The sequence below is a fragment of the Lagopus muta genome, chromosome 13, assembly GCF_023343835.1.
Source record: "Lagopus muta isolate bLagMut1 chromosome 13, bLagMut1 primary, whole genome shotgun sequence".
Taxonomy (NCBI): domain Eukaryota; kingdom Metazoa; phylum Chordata; class Aves; order Galliformes; family Phasianidae; genus Lagopus; species Lagopus muta.
This window is the reverse complement of record NC_064445.1, coordinates 5,910,854-5,938,408: the sequence shown is the minus strand read 5'-3', so window position 1 is coordinate 5,938,408 and position 27,555 is coordinate 5,910,854. Positions and strand designations below refer to the sequence as shown.

Genomic DNA, 27,555 nt, shown 5'->3' with positions numbered 1-27,555 from the left:
AGACAAAGCAGTGCATATCCCAGAAGTTCCAAGCAATTAGAAAGGATCACTGAAATCCAGTAACATCTGCACATATGTACATGCAAAGACGTTAGTAGTATATCCTCATACGGGTCATTCTACGTCATCATATTTTCCTATAAAAACATTATAGTGGTATATCCTGTACAGAAAACTACACTACAGTTACATAAAATAACTGTGGTAATGCACCTCCATAAAAATCAACAGACCAACATCAAATACTCAGCAAGATGTGACTGCCATAGAGTATTTGACTGGTAATAAGTCTCAGTGGATAAGAGGAGCCTCTGCAGAAATCTCATGTAGTAGACCATCTTGCACTAGTCATCTAATCTTGGACACCAAAAAACCCTCAGTACAGTATCATTTTGATCTATTTTTGTCCTAGCTGTATTACAACAGGGCAAAATTATTTTAAGTAAAGTTTAAGTTCATAGTGCCTGTATCATCATAATAACTGGCTAAAGTGGTTGAGGTGGTATTTGTGGCAAGTTGGCACTTTTTCCAAATGTCATTTTTTGGAGGTCATTTCAGAATGGATTCTAACTGACAGCTGTATCAGGTACAATTCCTACCAGTTTATATGCTTAGCTCATTTGCAGCATGTCTGCTAGGTTGCCTAAATTTAAGTAACTGCCGCTGACTTCAGTGAACTACTCAGAGACTTGGACAGAGACTTAACTCTTCTTTAGGAACTCCTTTGAAATCCTTGTCACTTGCTCAAAACTGAAACCCAATCACATTTTGAAGTGAATATTCCATGGAAAATCTACATCATCCACTCAGAGTGATTTGATTTCACTGGCTTGGCAAACAGACTATACTCAAGTTTCCTGTGGTATGTCTAATGCCATTTGTCAGTTCAGACACCTGCTTTGAGTAGGTAAAAACTTTGTTTTACAACCTATTAAGTTAGTAAAATAACATCACTATTGCTGAAGTCTCTCCCTTCTGTTAAGTTGTACAGACATTTAATTCATTACATAATTCTGCCTGCCACCTGGGGACTAACTACAGCTCCTGAGACACATCAGGGTATTCTGCTCAGGATTTCTTTCTCCTGATGAATCTTTTTTCCTAACTTCAGATCACTGTAATTTTAAATCAAGAAGATTACTAACCAAAGTCTAGAAATTCTAAAATATTCAAACCCTACAACAAATGTGCACTAATGCTAGTCATTCAAAATTGTTAAAGCTAAGAAAAATACTAGAAGACTGCACAGGAACCACAGCATTCTACCATATATCTTATAGTGACTCAATAGAGAAGGATATTTTAAAGAAATTCTGGTATTCTTGAGCATCAGAACAGATGTGATACTGGATAATTCAGGGGTTTCAAATTCGGTATTACCAACCTCATGTTGCAAATATATTTTCATAGTTCTAATGTCTCTGACTCCTCCTTATGTGCAAGTTTTTTTGGAAAAGTGTTTGAATATGGATTATAACAAATAAACCCTAAATATTCAGCAGTAAATGAAGCAACAGTAGGTTTAATTACCAAATGTCAAGAAATTCTATTTTAGCAGCAATATTCAGTTCTCTGCAATGGCCATTTTGCTGGCTACTCAAGACAGTGAAAAGAGTTTTCAGAGAGAACTTCCATCTTTGACTGTCTGTATTTCTCATCTACTGATGAACTTCACAAATCCACCGCAGGATATATTAATGTCCTTGAAAGTTCCTGTCAAAGTATGCTTTTTACAGTGCACTCACAGCACCAGCAATCAACCTTATACCTGTTATGACAGGATAACAGTAGAGCAAAGAAACGCAAAGGAAAAAGCTGAATTCACATACAGTCCTGTATGAGCTCTACTGTAAGTCTTTAAGGCAGACAATCTAAACAGCTTTCCAGAAGCTCAGATCAATTTAACGTTAGAACTTCAATTTTAAAAGTGGAAAGTCTCCCATCAAATTTCTTAGCTACAAAAGTGAAGAATCTCCAACATTACACATGATAAAGGCAAAACGGCATCCTTTAAGATAAAATTGTGGATTAAACACAGAAGTCTCAACCACTTGAAAGAACACTCAGTGATATGTAAATGCTTTGACAGTGTGTCAAATAAGTGTATTCTTCATACATAAGGCAGTCAGACTGTACCAGTGTATTTAAACGTTCACGTTAATTAGACTTTTAAAATTATTAGTAGCTTTTTCCACAGAGAACCTAGTACAATCAAAAGCTAAGCATCTGTTTTATTGTACTGGATAGAGTGACTAACCAAGACATTTATGTGCTTTTGGCACTAGCTGAGAGAATGAGACTTGTGCTTCGAAGTCCTCCAAAACTAAAGGAGGACAAGAATTCTCCTTTTTTACAATTACAAAGTTAAGCTGAAAGATAAATTTCAAATATCATTCAGAGGCTACATGGTTCATGGGTTCTGCTCTGGATAAAAGTGTTCATTGAAAGGTTCAAATACTTTATTGCACACTGTCTCTAATGTACTGCTAGCACTAGCATCATTGTTACTAGTAGACTTGAAATAGCCTAAAATATTAATAGGTTTATTATCTTTTCACTTTCCAGAACAAATCAATGTAATTTTAGCCACTTCATAAAAGAAATATATTTTATGATGCAAGTAAAAGATTTAATCCTTCCTGTACAAGAGACCCTAATGTGAACGCTCTTTTGGCTTGCTCTTTTTTCAGAATATTTTTGTTGCTTCACAAAATAGAATCTACTCCCCGTGAGTCAGCCATTAGAGGGCAGCATCACATCCCCAAACGTAAGTTAGTGTGCTTCACAAGTTAGAATGCCTTACGATTCAGTACTTTCCCAATTAAGCTTTTTAAAACTATGACTTGTTTATACAGGACAGCATAGATGCTGAAACTACTGAAGAATGCTGCTATTATCTCACTGAGTGATATTCACCACTGGAGCCTGCTGAAGTACTTCCACATGAGGAAGGAATTATGCATATAAGGCAAGATTCTCCAAGAGGAGGGGAATTTTGGCATGAATATTTTAATTCTTGCTAAGAGAATTTATTCTCTTTATTCTTTTCAAATAAATGTATAAATTTTAAGTCTTTCCCAATCACAGAAGCAATTATAGATTAGCTTCACTGAATATTTCTGACTATTCAGTGCTTTCCTGTTTTCATCTTAAAACTGGAATTTGGAAGCACAATTAAGGAACATGTCCTTGCTAAATAAATTAAAGCAGTAAATTATGCTCAGAAATAATGTTAAAGTAAGAATTAGTAGAATGTGTCTCTCAATACATGAACCTCAGATATTCTTCAGAAAATACAACACTGTACAGACTTCTGTAATAATGTTTTCCTCAGATTTCTGAAAGTACTTTCTTAGCTTTTTTATTACTTTAAAACAACAACAACAACAACAACAACAACAACACACAAAACACTGGTTCTTCTATGGCACCGAATCTTGAAGTGTAGCCTTCACATATTTCCACACTAACCTGTGAAGAGACAACTTTCTTCCATTCTTAAAGGAGGAAGACAGGGAGATCAAACAAGTAAAACAAAACAAGAAAATGATATTCATTCTGCATAACATATTGAATTTGATTGGTAATCTTTAACCTGTCACTGACCAAGAACATCCAACTAATGTTTGTATGAAAATGAATCTACTCTCAGCTGCTAAGCAATTAATTTGCTAATTTTAGTTGTGTATAAAACCAGCTTTGTATCAATTTTCATTCTTTATACTCATTCTATGGATATTAAATAAGGCTAGTTTCCCATGCAAACTGCTTGTTGTTTTTTAACAGCAGTTTTTCCCAAGAATTTAATAGGCTGTTTGTTCTGTCTAGTTGCCCAAGGAAGAAAAGCTATATTCCCAATATACTTAGCTGTGGATGTTTTATTCCCCAGTGATCACATTTAATCTATTCACCAGTTTACTCACTAAGCTTTTTAGTCTACACCCAACCCCCACCCCAAACCTTAAATCATTGTAAGCTGAAGAATGTGCAGTTTCTTCCCATGCTTTGCTAAAACTAAAGTCTTTGAACTACTACTTTAAGGATTGTGCTCTGCTCCTATGCCACTAGGGAGAATGTGGAGAAGAGTTCTAAGAATTTGGACAAGAAGAAATGGATATTTTTTTATGGGTAGTTACAGTAAGAATAAATCCACGTGGAATTATCACATTCCATACAAACAAGTATTTGCCAAGGAACCTTTAAATAACTTGGCTTCAGATAATTTGCTGTTTTATTTATTCCACAGTAACTGGATGAGGAAATTATGCAGTACAAGTCCATGTTGCTCTCCACTTTATCAGCTTACATGTTACAGTGTGAAGGTCACAGGAAGTCACGGGAAGAAGCTTTTATAATATTAACTTTAAGGAGTATATTTAAGTACAGCAAATTTAAAACACTTCACTTAGCAGTATCTCTGCACATGGTTTTAGTTCTACATGGAAGTACTGTTGTCTAATTATAACTAAGTTACACCTTAGAGGAATGAATTCTAGATACCCAAGTTCAATAACTGAAATAAAGAGCCTCTAGTGTGCCTCTTCTGAAAGAGAAATTGCAATGTTGTTTCCACTTGTATGGAAAAAAAAAATGCTTCTTCTTAGCCATCATTAGGTAGTAATAAGCTAGGAAAAGCTTAAATGGGAGACTATCAGAATCATTTTTTCCTTCTATCTGCAAAATTCAATAAGTTGAATTTATCATATCATACATTCAAGCTAATTAATAAACATTATACATAATGAGCTGGATGAGATGTGGATATTTGTGTATTTACATGGTTCTTAGTATTGTCTTAAACAAAAGGTCAAGCAGAATAACTGGAGTCAACATCCAGTAATTGATTGTAGCTCAACAGGGCCACGTGCCAGACACTGAATTTAGTTGAGGTATTACAATTGCAGTTTGAGTTGAGTTATCATACAGATGTGAGACAGAAAATAAAAACCAGAAATCTGATCTTACGGAGTAGCACAGATTCACATTATTCAGAATATTGAAACTATTCTGAAAAGCTTGAAAAAATTCAGCAAAAACAAACAAAGAGCTGCAAATGCAGTCAAGTTCTGCTAATAATAGATGTTTTCAGTATTTGAACTCAATTATCAAGATGAATGCTATGATCTTATAATGACAGAGTTAAACAGGTTGAGCTAGTTGCTTTCCCACACCTGCTAATCTCAGCTGCTGATTTAACATCCACTGCAGTAACTATGCAAGTTATCCTGTAAACTCGCAGCTATGCAACTCTAAAAATCAAATTACTACCAACTTTGGAAGAGGAGAAATGTGCAACTAAATCAACATTAAACAATCAGACCTCTCTTAGAGTTCACAGTTGAATGTGTAGCTTTGCAGAAAAGCACACTGAAGTAACAAATTAATGTAGCTTGGTTGGCTTTCTACTTTTCCTTCCACCCCCAAATAAACAGGACATCTGTCCTCAATTTCACCCAACTTCCACATAGCAGTACTGTTAATACTTGATTGAAAAGTGGCTTGTGATTGCCACCCAAGAAGGAGATAAATGGTAAACACATTATGAAGTGTTTTCTACTGTTGAGATAAATATGCATACTTGCATGTTCTTCAGTAACAATTAAAAGAAAGTGGGAGAGGGAACTCGAAATGGAACAGCATCACAACTTCACCTTTTCATTTTGATAGGATCAACTTACGATAGTTGAAATGATAACCATACAACTGCTTATGCACATTTCCTTCTAATAGATGCCACTACACATCACCATATTTGCTCTAAAATAATTGTGTTAACCACGTATGTATTTGTGAGTACAAGAGACAACAAAACACTTAGGTTTGGACAATGTTTCATTTGTTCATGCCCATTTCTTACTTTCTTTGGCTTAAAAGTTATTTTCCAATCGAGGAAAGGGCACAGTAATGAATATATTTTATCTTTCATAATTTATTTTTCACAGCTTTTTCCTCTAATTACATACCTGTTTTTAATACAATGTCTGGTTTCCTGTTTCAAAATCACTTCCTTTCAAAGAAAGCTCCTGGGGACATAAATCACAATGGTATCTGTAAATCAGTGTTAACACTAATATCATCTTTGCAGAGTCAGGAAACAGTGTGGAATTTTTATGCTACTGTTATCCATAACAGCAGACTAAAACTTAGACAAATATACCCTAGATTTATACATGTAGAAGTAAACTAAGACAAAAACAACAATCCTATTTCATATTTAATTTTATGTTCCTGAGAAGTTTGGGAACTTCCAAAGTCTGGGATTAATAAATAAATAGAAAACTTCAGGAAGAGGCATGCAAATTACAATAAATTAGTTTACATGAGTTTCCTAATTCATGTGTGGCTCAGCTGCTTTATAGGAACACTAATTTTACTCTACACCAGTAAGACTGTTTTCATGTAAATAGATTTAATGAGGGAAAGTATCTAGTGTCATGGCTATGACTTTCCGTATCTAGTATTCTGTCATCCTAATAACCAGCATTTGTATGATTTCATACTGTTGAGACACCTCTGCTTTCTAAGATAAACTTTCCTGCATGTATTCTGAGACATTTTGGAAGACTATCTAAGCATGTCACAAGACCTTAACTTTGCCCCAGCCACTGCATTACATAAAGAATGTCTATAATTGAAAGGTACTATGGATTCACACTCCTAGGAGAGAATAACAAGTCTTAAGAAATGTATTTCCATTTTCAAGTAGACGTGTACAGTCCTACTTGTATTCCCTGCCTAAAGAAAGCAGCTTAGGTAGCTCTAAGGTACATATTCATAGTGAGATGTAATGATAAGTTTGTAAAGGACTTAAAAGACAAAGAAAGGGAAATTGTATTAAAGGAGATTCAATAACAAAAAAAATGTCTGTTTTTCTCCTGTAGAAAAGCTGCTAGACCATATGTAGCACTGCCTTTGTACAGCTTGTATCATAACCTGATTTGAGTACTTCAGACAGTCTTCTTACTCATGTGCCTATTTCCAAAACTTATTTCATATTGCTTAAAAATTAGAACTGCACTTCATGCTGATAAAGGTCAAATTCAGAATTCCTTCAACAAAAATAAATGTATTCTTGGTACAAGGTAAACATGTGTGGGTGAAACATGGATATACTCCTACCTCTCCAATACAGATGTTTTTGTTTTCCCACTATTAGCACTCTTCAAAGATGCATGACCTCCCCAAAAGTATACATTCTATGCATTACAGCCAGTCTGTGATATATTCTGACTGCAGTCACTCAGCAGCCTCCAAACGCCAGACAGCTTTTATTGGAGTCTCAGCTTAATCTTTGATTACCTCATTGACTTCCCAAATACATAAAGAGGCAATACTGTTCCATACCATTAATTAGCTCCATATCATTAACTTGAGACTCATAGCTACTCCGGCCTTCAGAAAAATAAAGGCATTTCTTCATTTAGTTACAAGTCCTTGCTACATGGTGAAAAACAGTATTTCTTAAGCACAGCAGTTTCCAGTAGTGCTTAGAAGTAAAATTACACTGCACAAAATAAGCAAAAATACAGTTAGTAAAAAAGCATGGAACATAATGGTAATTTCATAAAGTAGCTCTCACAGTTTATCTTTAAATCTAGATCACAGATTTTGAAGTTTCTAGGATAAACAACCGAAGATGACAGTGATCAATCACTAACAGCAGTTTGACACGATAAAGGAGTCCCTTAAGCTGAAAATGAATTAATGCTTATTACATTTAATCATATTTAAGGCAATTCATTCTTTAGTAGAGAATATCACTTACTGAAGTTATTCACACAACTAAAATTTGCTACAATATTATTGCCACATTTGCCAGGAAACATTCAAATTCCTCTCAGAAGTAAAAAAATAAAAAGTGTATTGCTCTCTATTTTTGTATTTCAGTGTGAAATACTGCAAGAGCCTGGAAGCATTTCATGCTTTCTAGTATGCTCATGAAGAGTTCAATGAGAGTTGTATTTCACAGAATTACTAGTACAGCAATGATGCTGTTTTTATTTCAATATTTATATACAGAACAACAGCTGATAACAGTTCTCATCTGGAGAAACTGGAGGCCTTAACTCTTGAGTAAAGTAAATTATGGCCAAGGAAATATCAACTAACCTTCTAGACTTAAGAACAAACTAAGGTATAAAAAAGGCTACACAGTTTTTGTTTGCATTTCTGGAGCCACTTTGGCAGTCTGTTTAAAAGTCAGCCTTATTCTGTGCTAATAGCAGACTTCTGCACTCTTGGCCTTATCTGTTTGTGAAGAACTAACAGATACTTATCTGCCACAACTGTGGGACTAGCTCCAGATGGGAATAAATTTTACTTTCTCAGTATCAAGCAATACTTTAAATTTAGAAGTCAAGATGTTTCGTAAGTAAAATAATGATTAACATGTCCAACATTGCTTCTGTATCCTAGTTCACTTCCACCGGAAGTCATGGTGATTATCACTGTTCAGTGTAAACTCAACAAAATCCTGTGTATATTGAAATACCAGTAACCCACAATTCATAACTGCAAAATTATTTTTACTTGCTACTTGAAGTTAAATATAAAGCTACTCTGCAGAATATTTAAGGATATTAATTGTGGTTGCTTAATGCAATTGGTTGCTCTGTACCAAGGGATTACTCTGTTGCACACTTAATTTGCAATTTACATTTCCATATGGCTGAGAGATGTTTTGAAAAATTACAGCACCTGGGATATTTTTTTTTCCCGTGCAAATTATAAATGCATGATATGAAAGTATGAATCATCCGCTATATCTAATTCAAGTTAGTGATCCAATGAGTGCAATCATAAATGTTAATTTTTATTTTTTTTTTTACTTTTTTAACTTTAATTTTCAACCTTTTCTATGTCATTAAAACATTTTTATCCTAAATAAATATGCAAATGCAAGGTAGCATTAGAAATTATTTCAAATAAAGTGAGCTAGCTCATAAGTGAAACAATTCATTTAAGCAGACATCACATGCTAGTATGTGCTGCAGATTCTGTCAGTGGTAATGACTCACACCGGGTAGCTACTTGCTAAAGAAATCTTATTCAGTATGACTTTAAACATCTCTGAAACTACTGCCTATGAAGCAGTTACTAATCAGTACTCTACAAAGCACATAAGGTACCCGTAATAACTTGATCAGTTTGGTTATTTACTACCTAAAACTGTAAGTGAAGTACTGATACACAATATCTGCCTTACAGCATCTTTTTTCCACAGAAACAACTGTCAAGTTATACAATATTTTTCAATAGTGGAATCCATCTACTTGGATAAGATGGATAGAAACATAAACAATGGAAAGACAATCTTATTTTGAAATGCAGTAGAAAAGATAGCACAAGCCACCCTTGTCTGCCATACTCTTTGGCTCTATACATTGTTATATTCTTACCTGCATAGCTTGTAATTAAAAAAAATATATATTTTTTCCAATTGTGAATGCTTACAAAGAATAAGACATAGTTACTGTATTTGTATCTCTTTTGTTGCATTATAAGTGCCTGATGTTCTGGCCACCAGAAGTACTAGACATGCATTTCTTTGTTTCAAAACAATTCTAAAACTTAAGTCACATTAGAGACCTGTCCTTGGAAGATGCAACTACAGAGATAGTGTTCTATAAACACCCAGGGAAAGCAACTCGGTATGTTTGATTCTTAGTTAACTATGAAAAGCATTTCAGTTTATGGATATCAATTCAAAATTGTAAATAAAATACCAAAGATTAAAAGTTAAATCACGGAATCGTAAAGCATGTTTTCTTTCAGAAGTATTACAAAGTCCTAACTGAGCTCTGACAGTTACAAAAAACTAGATACAGAACATCAATCAGAGACCTAAGCAAATCCAGGACATACACAGAAATACTCTTATTAAGACCAAACAAAACGCAAAAGGAGGTAGAAGGAGGAAAATTAAAGGTAATTTGCATAAACACGAATGCAATCACACTTACTGCTTTTAAAAGACAGAATTTGTTTGCTGTTATACAAGCCTTTCTTCTCAAGGGTTTAATTTTGGCTTTTCGGTTTTAAAGTCAATCACTTTTTGCCTCCCCAACAAAAAGACTCACTTTCAAATACATTTCTTGTTTGCACTGATTTGTTGCAATTGTTGGAACAATTTTTCCTTAGAAACACCGTGTCAACAACTCCCTGCCCCCTTCACTTCACTCCTTCATGCAGATCCATGCAGTTGACTTTTATCCTTCTAAAAACCCAAGCAACACCCTGTGCAGGACACTATCTCAAGGCTTCATTGATGTACTTGAGAGTAAATGCAGAGTTGATCCACTTTCTATTCATGTAATAGTGAATTCCCTTACTGCCCAATTAATTATACCACATGGATTTGATCTATTTTTTATGTGTCATTATGGCTCTAAGTTTAAAGACAATATTATAAATATTTGACTAGCTAGAGTATTCACACAGGCCAAACATACAAGATTTTTGTCTCAACAATAGGATCATGCTACACAAATTCTATGAGTGTGTATCAAAATCAGATTGGAATTATATATCTAAACTCTACTTTCCAAACCTTAGCTTAAAGTGGAAAATCTGTTTTAGATAGCAACATGAACACTGATGAAGGTCAGATCATCTTCAGTATTCCTTGTGATACATATTACAGTGCTGATTAAATGATTTACTAAACTTTCATAGTCCTAAACAAAAGACAAGTTCTCTTTAGTTAAGACAATGCTATTATAAGATAGCAGAAGACTCAGGTAGGGTTTCTGCTGTCATGTTACAAACACTCTGTTGATTCTACCAGATCAGAACTCTTCAGATTACTATCAGTAAGAACTTTCTCATGAATGTTTTGAACCATTAGTGTTATGAAGATACAGTACTCCTGTACTCCTCATGCCTTTATTTTTAAATCCCAGTTTCAAAATAATTTCAAGAAAATCTCAGGAGGCAGCTTTTATAACGTCTTTGAAGACAGACAGTGAAGAGAGCCATGGTAAATTTTAACTGAAAGGGAAAAGCTACAGCATAGATGTATCCCCTATGCACCAGAGAATCTAGTGGTAAAGAGGTAACTGAAATTTGCCTAGGAGTTGAGACAAAGTTGATACCTTGGATATGAGAATGTAAACAAGACAAAGTTAAGGAAGTCAATTTTGTGAACTCTGATGTTCATAAAATTATTTCTGCTTGTACAGCTTGAATTTTGTTGTAATTCTAATGACCTGTCAAAGATCTCAGAGAAAAAACTATTTGCATCTGAACTTGGAGAAAACAAGTTTCACATATTATCTAAGTATAATAGAAACAATCTAGAATGCTAAAAAACAAGATAAGCATGCAGAGTGTATGTAGAACAGCTTAAAATAATGGAACTTGATTTTCAGAAACACATTCTGTTGGAAGCTTTCTGTCTACTCATTTTCCATTCAGGTTTAAAACTTAAAAGGAGCCATTTGTTTTCTGAAAAGGCTAAGATCCCCTCCGATAGCTAGAACAGAAGATACAGAGCTTGCAGTGCAAAACAAAAACCCTCATCTAGAGACCCAGATCTACCCTATTAATAGGTAGGAGATCATGTTGCTATCATAAACACACGAATTGTTTACCCAGTGTGTTTATTTGTGATACAAATGATGCCGTTCCAGCTAAGCACTCAGTATTTCAGTATCACATAATCTTGTTGTACTTACATGGAGTAAGTATCCATTACTACTTGCAATGCTCATTTAGTCTGCTCAACTGACTGCTTAATGAGGTCTGAGAAGTAAAAGCCTTATCTGTAAAAAGCCAGTGCAAGAAGCAGCATGTGTGCATGCTTGTTTTTAAAGCACAGAAAAGTACTTGTCTACCCATGAAATTGAATTAGATTAAGAGCATTCTGAAGAGTATAAATAATGAAATATGGATACATCTTTTTTTCTAATAATGGAAAACTTGTTTTTATTTGTTGAATATTTTGTTCTTAGAAATTTGCTTTGTTTTTCTAAGTATAATTAGGCCTTCAAAATATCTTTTAGAAGCTGTGCATTCTCTCCTCTCCCCCCCCCCACCAAATAAGTTCCTTAGGAATTCCACACTGTAATAGGTTTCCAGCAGCTTTTAATAGCTCTTTTGGAGTGTTTATGATGAGTCACATGCATCTGTTTCATCTCCAGAAATACAAAAATGGGACATCAGCTGCATTCACACAAGTTGTAGTGATGACTAGTATGTTAGTTATAAGTTTAAAGGATACTGACAGCAAATGCTATATACCTCCCTTTCACTCACTACTCATTTGTAGGAATCTGCAAAAGTCACTAAGCAACTGTTACTGTATTAACTGTTACTGTTAATACTGTAACTGTATTAACTGTTACTGTTAATAACTGCTACACCATCGTGGCCAAATGCAAGTTAAAATAATGTATTTCAATTCAGAGATGGACAAATTGGGTCAGATAGAAATCGAAAATTTCCATTTAGATTACGCACATTTTACCTTGTACCTTCACTGAAGCAAGTCACTGGTTCTCAGCTGCTAGCATTTGGTATGTAATACATTTCAAATTGAAACATAGATCCTACATGGCAAGAACTATGCTGACTGACTGAAGAAACTTGTTTTTCTTTCAAAAGCAGCATTCTATGGAAGTTATTTGTCAGATAACTGAAAGACACCACTTCAAGCAGAATATTTTTACAAAGAGTCATTTCAATGCTTTAAACTAAGTTGATGCCCAGTGACATATTTATTTTGCTGGTTTAGATTCACTACCAAAAAAAAAAAAACCAAAAAACCCAAAAACAACACCCATATTTTCAGGGATCCTGCAGTAAACAGAGCACTTAACCTTTTCTCATACATGTTGTTACTTGAAGATCAGCATACAGCAATTCTTACATTTGTACAAATGTACAATCACTGGCACTACTCAAAGTTTCCTTTTAGTTGTCCTAGATGCACAATAAGAAACTGAGTAATTCACAGTGACTCTGATGGGCAGAAAAGATCTGATTTCTGTTATTCTAACAACTGAAATGTTTGTCTCCATTTTCTTCAGTGTGCAAGACTGGGTGTTGGCCAGAACTGACAAGTTACTGTTTAATTTTGTGAAGTGTCATGATGAAGCACTCCCTCAAAAAGGAAGTATGACAAAAAGCTGTTTCCTGATTTCTGCAAACGTGTGGCCACATTATGAAAGTGTATCTAACACAAGTTAGAGTCTGTTTATTAAGAAAACACGTTTTCCTCCACCTACTGATACAGTCATACGTAAAAATACAAACAAAAAATACACACAAAAACTAAAACAAGAATGCTTCTGTAAAATCCACATACTTTTCCTACAAATACTTGTTCTTTACCACTCACATACATTCAAATATGACGATATTTTTCATTTACGGTTTAAAGATGCCACACTAGTCTTCTCTTGCAATTAATCTGCATCAGCATGACACTAGTTGAAAGCACTTGGAGGGCCAGTTACATGAAGTTTCCATACTGTTGCTGCCATTTCACAAGCAAATTGATCCAACTAATGACACAAAACAGCAAATTCCTTGACTACATGCAAACAGGGAAAGCCAGCAGTAGTTGAAACCAGGAGAACCTTTGAGCTAGAAAACAGAACTGCAGCCAAGTTGCCTAGAAATATAACTTTTATAAAGCAAGGGAGCTGGGGGAAGCCCCTATTCCCAAGATACTTAAACTTTCAAAAAATTATGTTTTCCCCTTCTCCATCTATTCCATCTCTGTTCTTTCATCATGATTTAGAAGACTATGCAGCTGCTGTAACCAAGGATAACAAGCAGATGTAAAGAACAGGGCCCCACTGATGGGTCAACATAAGCCCATTTTTGAAGTAAGCCATTTCTTCACAGTGGAAAAATTTAAGCAACTTTTGAAAGAAACAGGTCATTACTTTTGAGACAAGCATAAACTCTGAGAATGCATACCAATATCACTGTAAGATTTTTCTCAATGGATATTACTCAGACCTTTAGCTAGTTCATGATTATTGGCTGTGTTTTCCTACACAGAAAAAAAAGGAGAAGAGTTCTAGAACATGCTCCAGGTAACATTGTGTTAAGAGGTATAAACAAACAGCACAAAGTTTTCGTTACAAATAACTGCCCTAGCAAAGGGTTTACAACAGCAAGATAATCTGACAGCATAGCAACAGAACTCAATTTCCTAGATAAGTGAGAAAACTCTAAGTGAACTAGCCATTCATTAATACAACTCATAGCTAACTTTTTATTAGTGTTTCAGGTTGCCCTAGTATGAAAGATTTTAGTGCTAGGCACTGCTGAGTTACTGGTTTAGAAAAGTTTTAGAATGCAGACGAGAAGACATAACGCCATATACACCTGAATATTACTGTCAGTTATCAAGAGAAGATAAATAAGAAAGCTAAGTAATAATTAAAACCATGACGTTATTTAATTACCTAAACACTAACAGTATCAGGCATTTCATTGTAGAGTTCAACTATAGATATGAAACTGAATAGTGAGAAAAAACAAACAGGACTATAACCATTCTAACTGACTGTATTAGTGTGGGAAAAAAAATGTAGACATACCAAATGTTCCTAAATCATAGAAGGGCAAAGTTTAGCAAATGCTCTCCTAAGCACTGACTTTCTTTGTGCCAGGGTTTAACCAGTAGTGCTGACATACCGTCATCATAAGTCTGAACTGAGGGAGCAGTTATCAAAGCACAGAAATACAAATAATATCAGGAATAGCAGGAGATACATGAACTAGAATTAACAAGCTTCAGAGAGGATGCATTTTCTCCAACAAACGCTTCCCCATCTTCAGATAGAAGCATCTAGTATCTGACATCCCTGCAATAAGAACATTCACCTTGACACTTGGAGGCCAGCATTCTGCTCAACTGAACTGAACTTGGTATTTTTTTTCTCCCAGACAACACTCCACTCTAAATGTGTCTAAATATGGTTGCTTCTTTGTCTTTAAAAACACTATTCACTTCTAGGTGGTTGCTTGTTGGTTCTTATCTACTGTCTTTTATTTAAAAAAATAAAAAAATAAAAAAAAAGTATTCATTTGATACAACCCATCTGTGATGGCCTAAGTAATTGGTCAGGAACAAGCAAAGATTATTTCCTCTACTTCAGCCAAGCGTACAGCTGCTAACTATTGACAATTCTTGATCCACTAATCAGACAGGATAGCAAGCTTCTTATTATGCTAGCTCGTTTTAATTAGGAAAATATTTGCACAAAAGTGTAAGCATTGGAGAGATTTGAGTGGTCATTTATTTTTCACAGTTGGTATTAGATTAAGGAATTCTAACAAGCAGTTGACAATCATCTTTTTTTTATTTTTCTAAAGATAAATATTATGTAATATAGCAGATATTATAGCAAGAGATACTGAAATAACAGGCAAGAAAGAAAAAAATTGAAGACAGCTGTTACAGGGGAAATTAACTTCATAGTTTCAATAAAATAGTAGTCATGTTATGTATCTCTTTATTTACAAGTATGGTTTCATAGCACACATCCCACCACTGAAAGAACTGCAACAACAACAAAAAAGCTATTTTCAAAAGTGCTATAAATTACTTAGTGATAGTTCCAGGTAATAGCATTTATTCAGTACCTGCCCCTTAACAGCTGCTCTTTGTAGTAATGAGATTCATGAACATTCAAAAAAGCTGATTACTAAACAACCAAGGATACAGTGCTGTAAATTTCCAGCCTTACTATTGATCATATCCCAGAATGACTGCATGAGGAAGTTGTTTACTTAAAGTCCTTTACAAGCATAAGCTTACCACAGTGGAATGATGTAATATGACAGAAAGTACAGCAACGATAACAATCGCACGATTCTAGGCTACAGCAAATGAACACAAGCATAGCAGCTGTTAATGCAAAAACAAAAGAAGAAAAACTGTTTACATTTACAAGACTTCAGGTACACAAGGACCTCCATGAGATAGCCTTCCCTCCACTGCCAACCCTTAAATGAGGTCTGAGGAAGGGTGGATCATGGCTCCAGCCCTTCCAGTCACTACGATTCATTGCTTGCACTTGAGCTGCCCTGGGTTGGCCTTGCCTTCCTACCAGGTGCTCAATCACTGTTTCAGGCCATGACTTAGCATTTCCACTACACACAGCAGATACTGAAAACATGGCTTGCCAGATCATCAAGCTAGGAAGTAAAAAATGAAAATAAAAAATGTTGGTATCTGTTCATGCAAAGAACAAGACAGCTAGCCAATAAAGTTCCAGTGATATACAGAAGAATTATCTGCCAGAGTCCTGACTCACAAGCAGCCTCTTGGCTGTGTTTAGCAGCAGAGGAATGTTTAGTTGATTAGTCCTCTATAACAATAAACAAGAACTATTGAAAAATGTGGAAACTACTGTTGAGGATGTCAGGGAGCATAACATAATTGATGTAAAGCCTGAGACCCCCAGTTAACCAAATGATGAAGTACACAATTTAAAATAATGGCTCTGTTGTAAAAAGCACTAGCATTTGTTCTCAATTATGTCATCATCATCCTTATCTGAACATTCATACGGTTAAAATATTTTTAACTTTAGTCTCTTCAACCATAAACAAGTGTCTGTGTGACTACATAAGCTGATCTAGTGACTCATCTCACTGAAAAACTGATCTAACAAAAGCTACACAGAAAATAGGTGCTGTATTCTGAAACCTACTTTTTGCAGAGTTGTTTTTCTGTCATAAAGGAAATCTGTATGAAAGGACATTTTGTAAAAAACAAAACAAAATAAATAATTTAAAAAAAAAAAAAAAAAAAAAAAAAAGAAGAAACCCTAAAAGATATACTCCAAAGGAAGCACTGTAAAAGATCCTACAGCATACTCTGCTGTTGTGTTATTTAGGTGTGCCTCAATACAAAGGATCACATGAACTCATTCTGGTCAGTTCAGAGTTCATGCAGTGTGACATCATTATTCTCTGTAACAGAGTGACTAATTTTTTTTTCCTGATAAGACAAAGGCAACATTGGATAAGTGCTGGGTACAAGGATGCATAACCTTCCTCAGACTGAACGTGTTCACAGATGATAATTGTTTAGCCAGGCACTAAACAGAAATAAGCACATTTTTCTTTTGCCATAGAAAACAATCCAAGAAGCATTGTTTTTTATACACAGTGTCTGTAAAATTCAGAGAAGCTGAGCTGCTCCAATATCTGTATATGCACAATATAAGGAAAACTATTTCTAATGCATAAGCAACTTCAATCCACACTCAAGACATGCACTGTCAGACATACTCACACCTGCCTAAATGTTCCTCAAGTCCCAACAAAGAAACAAGATCATTAAATTATCCCCTGAAGAAAGACTGGAAAACTACCAATAGCTTTCTCATTCTTCTTCTGAGAAAAGGACTCATAGACTTCATAGAAAAGGACTGTTTCATAGTAGGTTTGAATAATGACACACTTTGATTGTGAAAGGGTGTAGCAGTCAGATCAGAACAGAATTTGAATCTACTAAGCTACCTCTTCTTATTTTCCCTACTCTTACAAACTCATTGTCTTAGCAAAAATACTACCGCCAATTTCTCAGTAAGCTCTAGGTACAGATTCTTATCTGTACATATTACCTTTTTGCTCTCTCCCCCCCCCCCCTTTTGGCATGAATACAATTTCCACCCCCCTTTTTCTTAAAACCTAAAAGAAAATAATCACCTGGAGAAGAGAACCTTTGTTATGGTCTAGAATTGTAGGAAAAATATTCAAAATATAGAAAATGAGAAAAGTAGAATTCACCTAAATCAGTTAACTGCTTCAAAAAGGGAAAAACACTTTAAATACAACAACATCAGCAAAAACAAACATAAGCAAAGAACAAAAAACCCACAACACTTTAGAAAGCACAAACCTAAAAAAAGGATTTTTATTTTTGGTATTTTTGGAAAGCCTAGCCTGGAGCAAATCACTAAAGGCTTGGTTAGATTAAAAACAGTATTCTGCTGTTTTCTAATTTACCTAAGTTACTTTAATGAATAAAATGCCTTGACATACGTTGACTCTTTACCTTTAACGTATAAATCTCATATCAATACCTCATCTAGCTCCAGTGCTTTAGGCTTTAAATTAGAGCTAGATATAAGTAAAGGTCAACTATAGGTCTTCTGTGAAAGAAGAGATCATTACATTGTTAACATATTAAACATAATTTTTTTTTAAACAATAGGTAGGAAGCTGTTAGCTTCCTCTTCCTATAAATAGCTACAGACAAAACTTGTAAGCTTATTCAAAATACAAAAATATAAAGCCTAATCAGTGGACTGTTTTGCAGCTGTGTCATGGCTACAAAAAAAAAAATGTAACCATAGAATCTTCTTGAAACAGCTGTGAAGATGCCTAATTTGTAATCCTTATTCACTTATGTAAATGTTCATAATTAGCTGTTTTAATTAACATTTGTGACACTATTCATGATAGCAACATAAAACATTGCTGTTTTAATGGTCAATTAAGATGAGAGATAAGATAATCCAGGAGGGCAGATGAGACAATCTGAATACAGTCTACAGCGTTACACTAGTGGAACGATTCTGGTATGTTAACTGTAGAGTGGTTGTGCTCATGATGTAGAATTTTTGGATGAAAAGATAGGATATGCATCCCTGGGTGATTTAGCAGTGTTTTCTTTCTGTGGTTAAGTCAAATACCGTATATATTCTCTTGTAGTAGTATGCAGAATAATTCCTGTATAAAGAAAAATTAAAAAATCCTCCCTCCTACAACCACCCAGTTACATGGTTAGGACAAATATTTCAAGTTTGTTAATTTACTTCTTCAATACTAGAAACCTAAAGAACAGAATATTTCTCAAGGATTGAAACCTGAGTAGCTGGTTTAGTCGCAAGTTGACTTCAGTTGTCTTAGAATTACTTCTCAGAAGCCTATGCTTTCACTGATAGATGAAAATTCTGTCACTGGATTTATAAAATCTCATATCTTTCTCTTTTTTTTTTTTTTTTCCCCAGATATTTTTGGAGTACATAGCTTCTGGAAACTTGCATAGATGTATTTTTTTAATATGTTTGTAGGGAGGATGTTAGAAAGTTAAGTTTTTAGATTGCTGTATTAGCCAGTCATCTTGAAAAGCCTATTTTGTTCAAATTCAGATATAAAACAGTACATGTTTGAGGGACATTCCTATCAGCCTATGATCATTTTATTGTAAGGTAACTGTCTGACTCACTTGTTGCAGTTAAATGTTTGACCGAGATTACATTAGAAACCAAGAGGAGAAATACAGCTACATAGCAGGAAACTTCTGCAGCTACAAATTCTTACTGGTGTAAAATGAATTTTGCTAGATGTAGAGATATAAAATTTCTTTGATATGAAGCCAAGTTAAGAACATTTTGTACAACTTTTTTCACCCTCAGGCCATACCTAAGTTGCTCTCAGAGGTGGGCCAAAACACCACAGTGCAAACTGGTTGCCAAAATAATCTGAGGTTTGTTTGGTTGCCTTAAGTAGTTGTGGTTTTTTCCTTTTCTGGGGGAGGGGATGGGGTTGGGGAAGTGAGGGACTCTTTCATTTTAATTTCCTAATTGAGATAGTTGCATAGTATCACCTTACTTTTTGCTTAAAGTTGCCTGCAGAATTTATATGCTCGTAAATTGTTGGTTCGCATGTAGAATACTGTTTTTTCATTCTCAAATCTGGGTGAGGGTTGGGGTGGAGTAGAAATAGGAATACTAACATTTTTAAGTATAGCTAAAAAATTGTTATTATTACAAGAAATGCCAGATTGTTCCACAAATCTCAGGAACGCTTTAACCATGTGTGTCAGTACATGTGTGGGGAGACAGAGATGGGAGAAATTTACTGTACAGGTCTTACTTGCACATTGAACATAAAAAGGTTTGCTGTGGAAGATGTACAAAACTCTCTAGGGAACTCTAGAGGGAACATCCTCTAGAGGATAATAAAATGATAGGTTTGTACATAAATCTGGACTCCAAAGATTTTTGGATTGCCCTTGTCCTCTTACAACAGACTGTGTCTGTTTCTATGGCTGTTTTCCTGGTAACTTGAACATACGTTCAACTATGCCAACACAAAAAGCCTGTTCTTCTCTCATTTGTATAACAATTATATTAATATACAGGGACATGCACAAGGTCCAGCCAAAGGAATTTAGTTTTCTATGTAAACTTCAGGCAGTTTATTTTTATATTATGAACCACGAACATAAGCAGAAAACTCAGACTTTGAGGACTGGAGTTCCCAAAGGTGAGGGGTAAAAAAGGCTTTCATTTGTGGTAACTCAATTTTAGCCAACATGCCACAGTTACCCTGTGCACCCAATATAAAACAAAACGCAAAGGAACATATTTCAGAAAACCCCATGGGCAGCATTGATATTCCACACGTGAGATGCAGACCTTTCCTGCTCCCAGCATTTTGAGGAAAAAAAAAACTATGCCATGCGCCTTCACAATGAACCCATCCTACTAGCTGGCTCTGTACTACCTAGCCCTGTACCAATCAGCCTTTTATTCACTCTTACATCTTTCCAATTGGAGTTCCTGGTCCCAAAGCTGCACCCCTACGACGCCATTTCCTGCCAAAGCCTCACTGCCCTTTCCGGCCGCCCGCCCTCAGCTCATGCGCACTACGTAAGCGCATGCGCAATAGCGGTCGTTTGTCCGCGCGCATGCCTAGATACGCTCAGCGTCTTAGGCGGTTGATTGGGAGTAGGCGTCTCGAGTACCTCCAGGAACTGCTTTAGCCGCCATGGGGAGACGCCCCGTTGTGGGTGCTGACTCTATGGGACCGTGAGGATACAGTCCTGACGAAAAAGGGGCCTTGTGCCGAGCCGGAGCCGCCGGAAGGATGGAAGATCAGGCAGCTCCAGGCTCTGGGGGCGGCGACGAGCCCCCGGGCCCTAGCAAGATGAACGCGAAACGGAGCGGGCGCTCCTCGGAAGAGGAGACCCGGAATAAGACGAAGTTGGTGAGTGAGCGTGGGGGTGGGGGAAGCCTGGGATGGAGGGGCAGGCGGTCGGACCGGGGGGGCTGCTGGATTCTTTTTTTAGGAAGGGTTTAATAATAGTCTGTGATGGTTTTTTGGGTACTCCTTACTTTCGGGCCGGTGGTAACGGGAGAAAACGTGCGGGGGGTGCGCGGTGCTGGGAGGTGCCGGCTGGAAGGAGGGGCGCGGCGCCGGGCCGGGTGGCTGCGGCACCTGTTGCAGTAACCCGGGCCGAGCGGCTCGGCGCTGTGAGCGTGCGCTGTGCCGTGCGGGAAGCCGCGATGCGAGCGGTGTGCTTCATGAGTGAGCTCCCGAGTTCGTGCGAAAGTAGTGTATAGCGTTACGTGCGTGTCAGGGAGATAAGGAGGCGTGTGTGTGAAGATGCTGGAGTTTTTCTGGTTTCTTTGTAAGGAACAGGTAAACTTTTGATTGCACCAGTCCTCCTTGGACCAGTACTGTTTATAAATCACAGCTGCTTTTTGGTCTTAAGCACTGTATTTCTTATGAACATGCATAGGTACATTTCAAAGCCACCAGTCCTGTATCTCAAATTATAAATGGAGGAGAAGCAAGAAAAGTTAATTATATTAGTGTTTACGCAAAGTAAACTTACTTCAGTTACTTATATTTGGTTTAACTTTAAGTGAATTTGTTTTACCCTTATCTTCAGACTGCCTTTCCAGAGAAGCACTTGAGGCGTTAATTAAAACCAGACTGAGACTTCACATTGATTAGAGCATTAATTATAAAGTTTTGGTATAACTTGTGCGAGCCTTTTCACAGGTAAAACTAAGTTAATATTTATTTGCTCCCACCTTGGATTTGTCTTATTAAGAGTAATGCAAAGGAGCCTTGGGCTGATCAGCTGGAAACCCATTTTTTTTGAAACCCGTTAACTTGAAATGCACATGGGGAAGATGTTTATATGGGGCATCACAAATGCACTGAAAGTGACAATCGCTTAAAAGGAAGACAAAATGCTGAATAACTTGAACTTTGCTTATATTGAAGGCAACCATGTATATATTAACTCAGCATAAACAAATACTGTGGTTTATTTTGTTTTCTGGTGCTATTGGAAACAAACTCTCACTTCCGTGCACAGGATACATAGTATCAAAGTTTTTATGCTTAAAGTAACTAGCAAAGCTGCTTGTAGATGTTTCCCAGGGAAGAGATTTTAAAAAGTATTTTGTTTGTAGTTTTTGGATGCAGGAGACTCCTTTAATTTGAGGCAAAAAACTTGGACAGAAATCTTCCATTGCAGAGGAAAAGGCTTTGTCCTAATTGAAATCCAAAATTTTATAAACTTGTGTGAGATGAGCTCAAAATTGGATTGAGTAGGCCAGCTATTTCTATTGCATGCTCTCATCAGTTACTCTAGAGTCAGTAGGGTTGAATTTTTTTGCTACTCTTAATGGGAGAAATATATCTCACTAGTATTTCAGTTTGTATGCAGACATGCTTTCGGTTTTTGAGGAGATAATTACACGCTAGCAACAACGTGAATGTGAATGGTGGTACCTTGCTTGAAGTCAGGGCAGTTCTGTCTTTCAGAATGTCAAGTGACTTGCTTCTGATGATATAATTGGGTGGATGTATTGACTGGGTGAGGAGATGTCTTATTTTGGATGTGATGTATGCAAACTCTGGATCAAGCTGTAATGAAGTGGGTTGTACCTTTGAGAAAGGATAAGGATGGAATTAAAGTGTATTTGAAGTTGAGGCAATGTGAGCAGACAGATTTATTACTTAATGTTAATGGTGTCTGTTTGTAAGGGAAGAACAAGACAAACCAGGGAAAGGCATCATTCATTATATAGAAGAATAATCTTTTATAAATTTTGCATTTTTAAACATTGAATAAGGAACTAATTCTGCTGAGGCTAGCAATTTCTTTTGGCTGTTCGAGAGCTACCTTGCATGTACTTATCTTTACTGTGCAAATAAGAAGGATAGTTGAGACTTCTAAGAAAATCCATGCTGCTTGTACAAGTATGAAATTGTCACTGAGTTTGTAAATGAAACATAAATTTTGGTATGGAAATTTCCTTGGTTCACAGCTTATAATTTACAAACGTTCAATAGAGTTAGATAGATGAATCCACCTGTAGGTTGTTGGCTAGTGTTTGGAACTGTATGATGTACTTAGAGAGGTATGCCTCTTTTCAATAATCGCAAATATGAAGTGGCATACTGAAAGGGACTTTGTGGGACAGGGTATGTAGCTACATATAACATCAGATTTATTTTCAGTGTCTGGCATCAGGCCTTTGGAAGAAGGATGAAGGGGAATGATTTTTATGTGGAATGTCTTAAAGTTCAACAAGGCCAGGTATAAATTCTTGCATGCATGGGTTGGGGCACAAATACAGACTGAATGGAGAATGGATTGAGATTAGCTCTGAGGAGAAAGGTTTGGGGATGAAAAGCTCAGTGTCAGCCAGCAGCAGTGTGTGCTTGCAGCCTGGAAATCCAACTGTATCTTGGGGGTGGCTGTATTAAAGGAAACATGGGCAGCAAGTTGAGGCAGGTAACTCTTATTCCTCTACTAGAGGCCACAAGGATGCTCAGAGAGCTGGAGCATTCTCCTATGGAGGCAGGTGGAGAGAGTGGGGGGTTGTTCAGCCCCAGAGAAGGCTCTGGGGAGAACTTTCAGTATTTGAAGAAGACTTGCAGGAAAGCTAGGGACCCTTTATCAGGGTATTGATAGGAGAAGGGGTAATGTCTTCAACTGAAATAGGAATGGTTCAGGTTTGACAGTGGGAGGAAATTATTTACTCAGAGGGTGGTGAGGCACTGACACAGGCTGCCCAGAGAAGCTGTGGATCCATGGAACTGTTCAAGGCCAGGTTCAGTGGGGCTTTGGGTATAACCAGGTCTAGTGAGAGCTGACCCTGCCTATAGCAGGGGATTAAAAATAGGTGATCAGTAAAGTCCCTTCCATCCCAAACAGTTCTATGATACAGTTTTCTGTAAGACAGCTAAGTTGATATTCTCATATGCAATCAAAGTTGAGCTGCATTAGAACTTTATTTTATTTCTGATTTGGGTTATTTTGAGAGTCATGTAAGTCTAATGTAACCTTTTGAACTTGACAGAACTGCAGAGTGACAATTTAGCTCCAGATTTTGTACTAGTAGTGTGTGTGAATGGGAGTAATCTTTATGAAAATTTTATGTTCCAGGCAACACTGGAAGGGCTCTGATTTAATCTTTTTTCATATCATTTTGTGCTAATGCAAGGACTAGAGGTGGGAATGAGTGCCTAGTGTTTCTGCCACGATTTTTGTTTATAATGGAATGAGCAGGAAAAAATGAAATTGTTTTAATAAACAATCATCTGATCTCATGCCAGCCCTGCGCATGGGCTAGAGTGAGACAACAGCGAACAGCTACATATTTAGCTTGGTTTGGCAACAGGCTTGTTTTGCCTATATAGCAGGCATACTCTTAAATTAGTGGAAACAGACTAAATTAAGTTGTCAGAGAAATTGCTGAGACTTCTGGGTTTTAGTCCTTAACTTGGTTATTGTTTGCTGTGTCTAACACTAAAGTAAGTATGTAGTAACACTAAAAGAATTATTTAGGTTTTTTTGGCTGCGTAGGAAACAGGTGCATGTTCAAAAGTGTTGGGTCTGTTTGAATGTGGTTGTCATAGTGTAGCTGAACCCAAATATTTCTCAAGTCTTTTCAAGACTTTTCAAACCTTTCACATGAGGAGCTGAAGCCAGGCTTTTTACAAAAGTTCATATGATGAGAATGGGAGGCAGTGGAAAAGTGAAACAGGAGCAATTCTGACTGGGAATTAGAGGAAAAAGTGATTTGAAAGGTGATTAAGCTTTGGAACTGGTTGATCAGAGGTACTGTGTGTCTTAGTCATTGGAAAGGTTTGAGACCTGGAAACGTGGACGAAGCTTCTAGCAGCGTGGTTTGTGTTGACTCAGCTTTTTGAGCAGGAATTAGGGTGAGACACCTGAGATATTTTCAGATGTCTGTGATGATATGAATCAGTGCTTAAAAAGACGTCATTAGAACAGGATATATGGTGCTTCCTGACTGTTTGAATGCTGCCTAGCTAGAAGTTCACATGGTCAATATTTTTTGTCTGAGTCAAGGTTTTGTAGTATATCCTGTTGATTTTCTATTAGCATAAAAGAGAAGTATTTCTGTGCATGTAGTGGCTAGTGCCACGCTGAAAGCATGCTTCATTACTCCACGTTAATTTCATCTTTGTGAGGTTTCATCAGTGATAAAAATAACTTAGCAACAATTTTAGTTTTCACAAAGGGCAGTGATATGAGTATGGCACTGTCTTTAAAAGTAGATTGAGACAAAGAGCTTGTAAAATGGGGTTAAAAAATGTTAGGGGTAGGAGAGAGATTACTTAGCTGGAATGCAAGTAAATGCGATGATGTGGATTTGATGATTCATCCCACAAGGAGCAACTCATACTTGAGTTTAAAAACGGAAATTGTTTATGCTTCATACTGAAGCATTTTAAACTCTCTGAGCTCTCAGAAATCAATCAAAAACTGAAAATCCAATACTCTGACTAATGTGCCATCAACTAATGTCCAACAGTGGAATAAGGGCTTTTATCAGTTAACTTATATACAGAAGTAAACTGACTGTGCTTGCCTGATAGGTTTCTCAACTATGCTGCTCCACCCATGTTTGGGCAGGAATGCTTTAAGTGAACTGTCAATAGTCTTGAGCACTCAGTGTTTTACAGAACCTACATCTCATGACCTTGTTTAACTCAGGCTGTTGGGTCTCACGCTTCTGTGAAGAGAGAATATGTTCTTTACAGATGACTCCTTTAGATGTTTGTATTCTGCGTACATGAGCTATGAGTCAGATTAAGCAGATTTTGGCAAATGAATAAAATGCGTTGTTTGAGATTGCAGTGTGTCTTAGTAAAATCAGTGAATGCCTCAAAGGATTCTTGCTTCACACAACTGAAATTAAGGTGCAACCATTACTGAAGGGTGGAATTGATGTCCTAAGAAAACTCATTTATTGCAGGAAAGGATACTGATTTGGCAGTAATTCTAATGTGGTGGAGCGGGGCATAGCGCTGACTAGCTTTAGCTTTTAATGTGTGAGTTGATATTGACACTGTTTAAATGAGGTGATAGAGTGATAAGACTATCTGCTTGTGGTAATTGAACTTCCTGAACTACTACTTGTAAGACAAAACTGTAGAGATATTCTGGATGATACAGGAAGCTTTGCAAACAAAGCAGATTCCACAGAGGCAATGTGGAAGAGATTTGCAGAGAACTGGCAGTATGCATATCAAATAGGACAGGTGTTTTCTAGGCTTTAGAGGAGAAACTTTTGTATATTACAAACAACCTGTAAAACATTAATGATTGTTGATGACTCAGGAGAATGAAAAGATTAAACTTAATTATCTTGTGGGCTACAAGGAGTCTTCATGTTTTTTTGTTTTTAGTTTTTTTTAATCAATTTCAATTCTTTAGAAATAAACAGAAATGTCTAAGAAAATTCCTGTGATTCTTTAATTGCTACCCATACCTAGGGACACTAGAAGATGTCTGTTGCTGCTGAAGCTACTGTTCATTTCAGTTGGTTGTTCATCAGTTTACTTGTTTAAGTTTAAAACCACAAGAAATTAGGAAATTACTAAAATGCATATTTTTTTGCATAGTTTTTACAACGTGTGCATCCTGGTTATTCTTTTATCATTTAATAACTTTATTTTGGAGGAAATAAGCTCACCACTACTACCTGCTCTTCCATTATGAGAAGATTAACAGTCGGAAGTCTTTCCTTGTTGTTTGTGTAGCATTTATGAAGTTGCAGGTAGACAAAGCTAATTTGGACCAACTTCAAATTAGATGTTATTTTTTGTATCAAACTGAAATTTTCCTTATGAATGAAATAGTTGTGTTTTTTTTTTTCCTGATGGTATTGATGGAGAGACCATCCCTAGAGCTCCTGCTCTCATTTATAACTTTCTAATAGTTAATAGACTAAAGTTCTCGCTGAACTCACTAAAGTGAGTTTTTAAAGTAAGTTTGTAAAGCTTTGCAGTGGAAAATCCATTATATGGAGGAAAAGGGTAACAAAGAAATGCTGAAGCAGTTGCTTATTTTTTTTGATAAATGTCCTGAATTGAATATGTAGCCAATGTTTGTGGTTTTAAATATATTGCTTACTGCTAGGCTTAAAATGTTTGAGGTGGACTTAAAAATAGTTCTTAAAAAACAGAGAAGAGTAGGCTATCAGCTTTTCTTGGGCAGCAGTGTTGGCCTAGTCTGCATGCCCACCTCAATGCTTTGATGAGTTTTGTGTGGCAGTAGGACTAATGAGATCAAGAAACAGTACAAAAAATCTCATTTATTTCCTTTGTTCTTTGATTGTTTACTAGAACTCCTAAGTTCGTTTGTTTCCACTATTAGATATGACTGTGACTGCTTGTCAGCCATCTAATAATAACTGTTTAATTCAGCATGGGTTGAAAGCAGAATATTAACTATCAAAGCAGTGTTCTCTCTTAGTCTAAGACAAATTTCTAAATAAAATTACTAAGTTTGAA

At 36.3% G+C, this 27,555-nt stretch overlaps 1 protein-coding gene and 1 long non-coding RNA gene across 4 annotated transcripts in view; one reads left to right on the top strand and one right to left on the bottom strand.

The window, feature by feature from the left end:
- The window catches only part of LOC125699918 (uncharacterized), a 58,674-nt gene extending 38,093 nt beyond the window's left edge, over window positions 1–20,581 (bottom strand). Inside the window, exon 1 of the long non-coding RNA XR_007379736.1 lies at window positions 20,525–20,581. This is a non-coding gene — a long non-coding RNA (uncharacterized LOC125699918). The remainder of the gene's footprint in view (window positions 1–20,524) is intronic.
- A 73-nt stretch (window positions 20,582–20,654) lies between these two features.
- The window catches only part of DIAPH2 (diaphanous related formin 2), a 141,845-nt gene continuing 134,944 nt past the window's right edge, over window positions 20,655–27,555 (top strand). For 2 of the 3 annotated variants that reach the window (XM_048959963.1, XM_048959964.1), the window contains exon 1: window positions 20,655–20,970. In XM_048959963.1, coding sequence (XP_048815920.1) covers window positions 20,851–20,970 — 120 coding nt within the window. In that variant the 5' untranslated portion in view covers window positions 20,655–20,850. The remainder of the gene's footprint in view (window positions 20,971–27,555) is intronic. The other variant, XM_048959961.1, reaches the window with a different exon arrangement.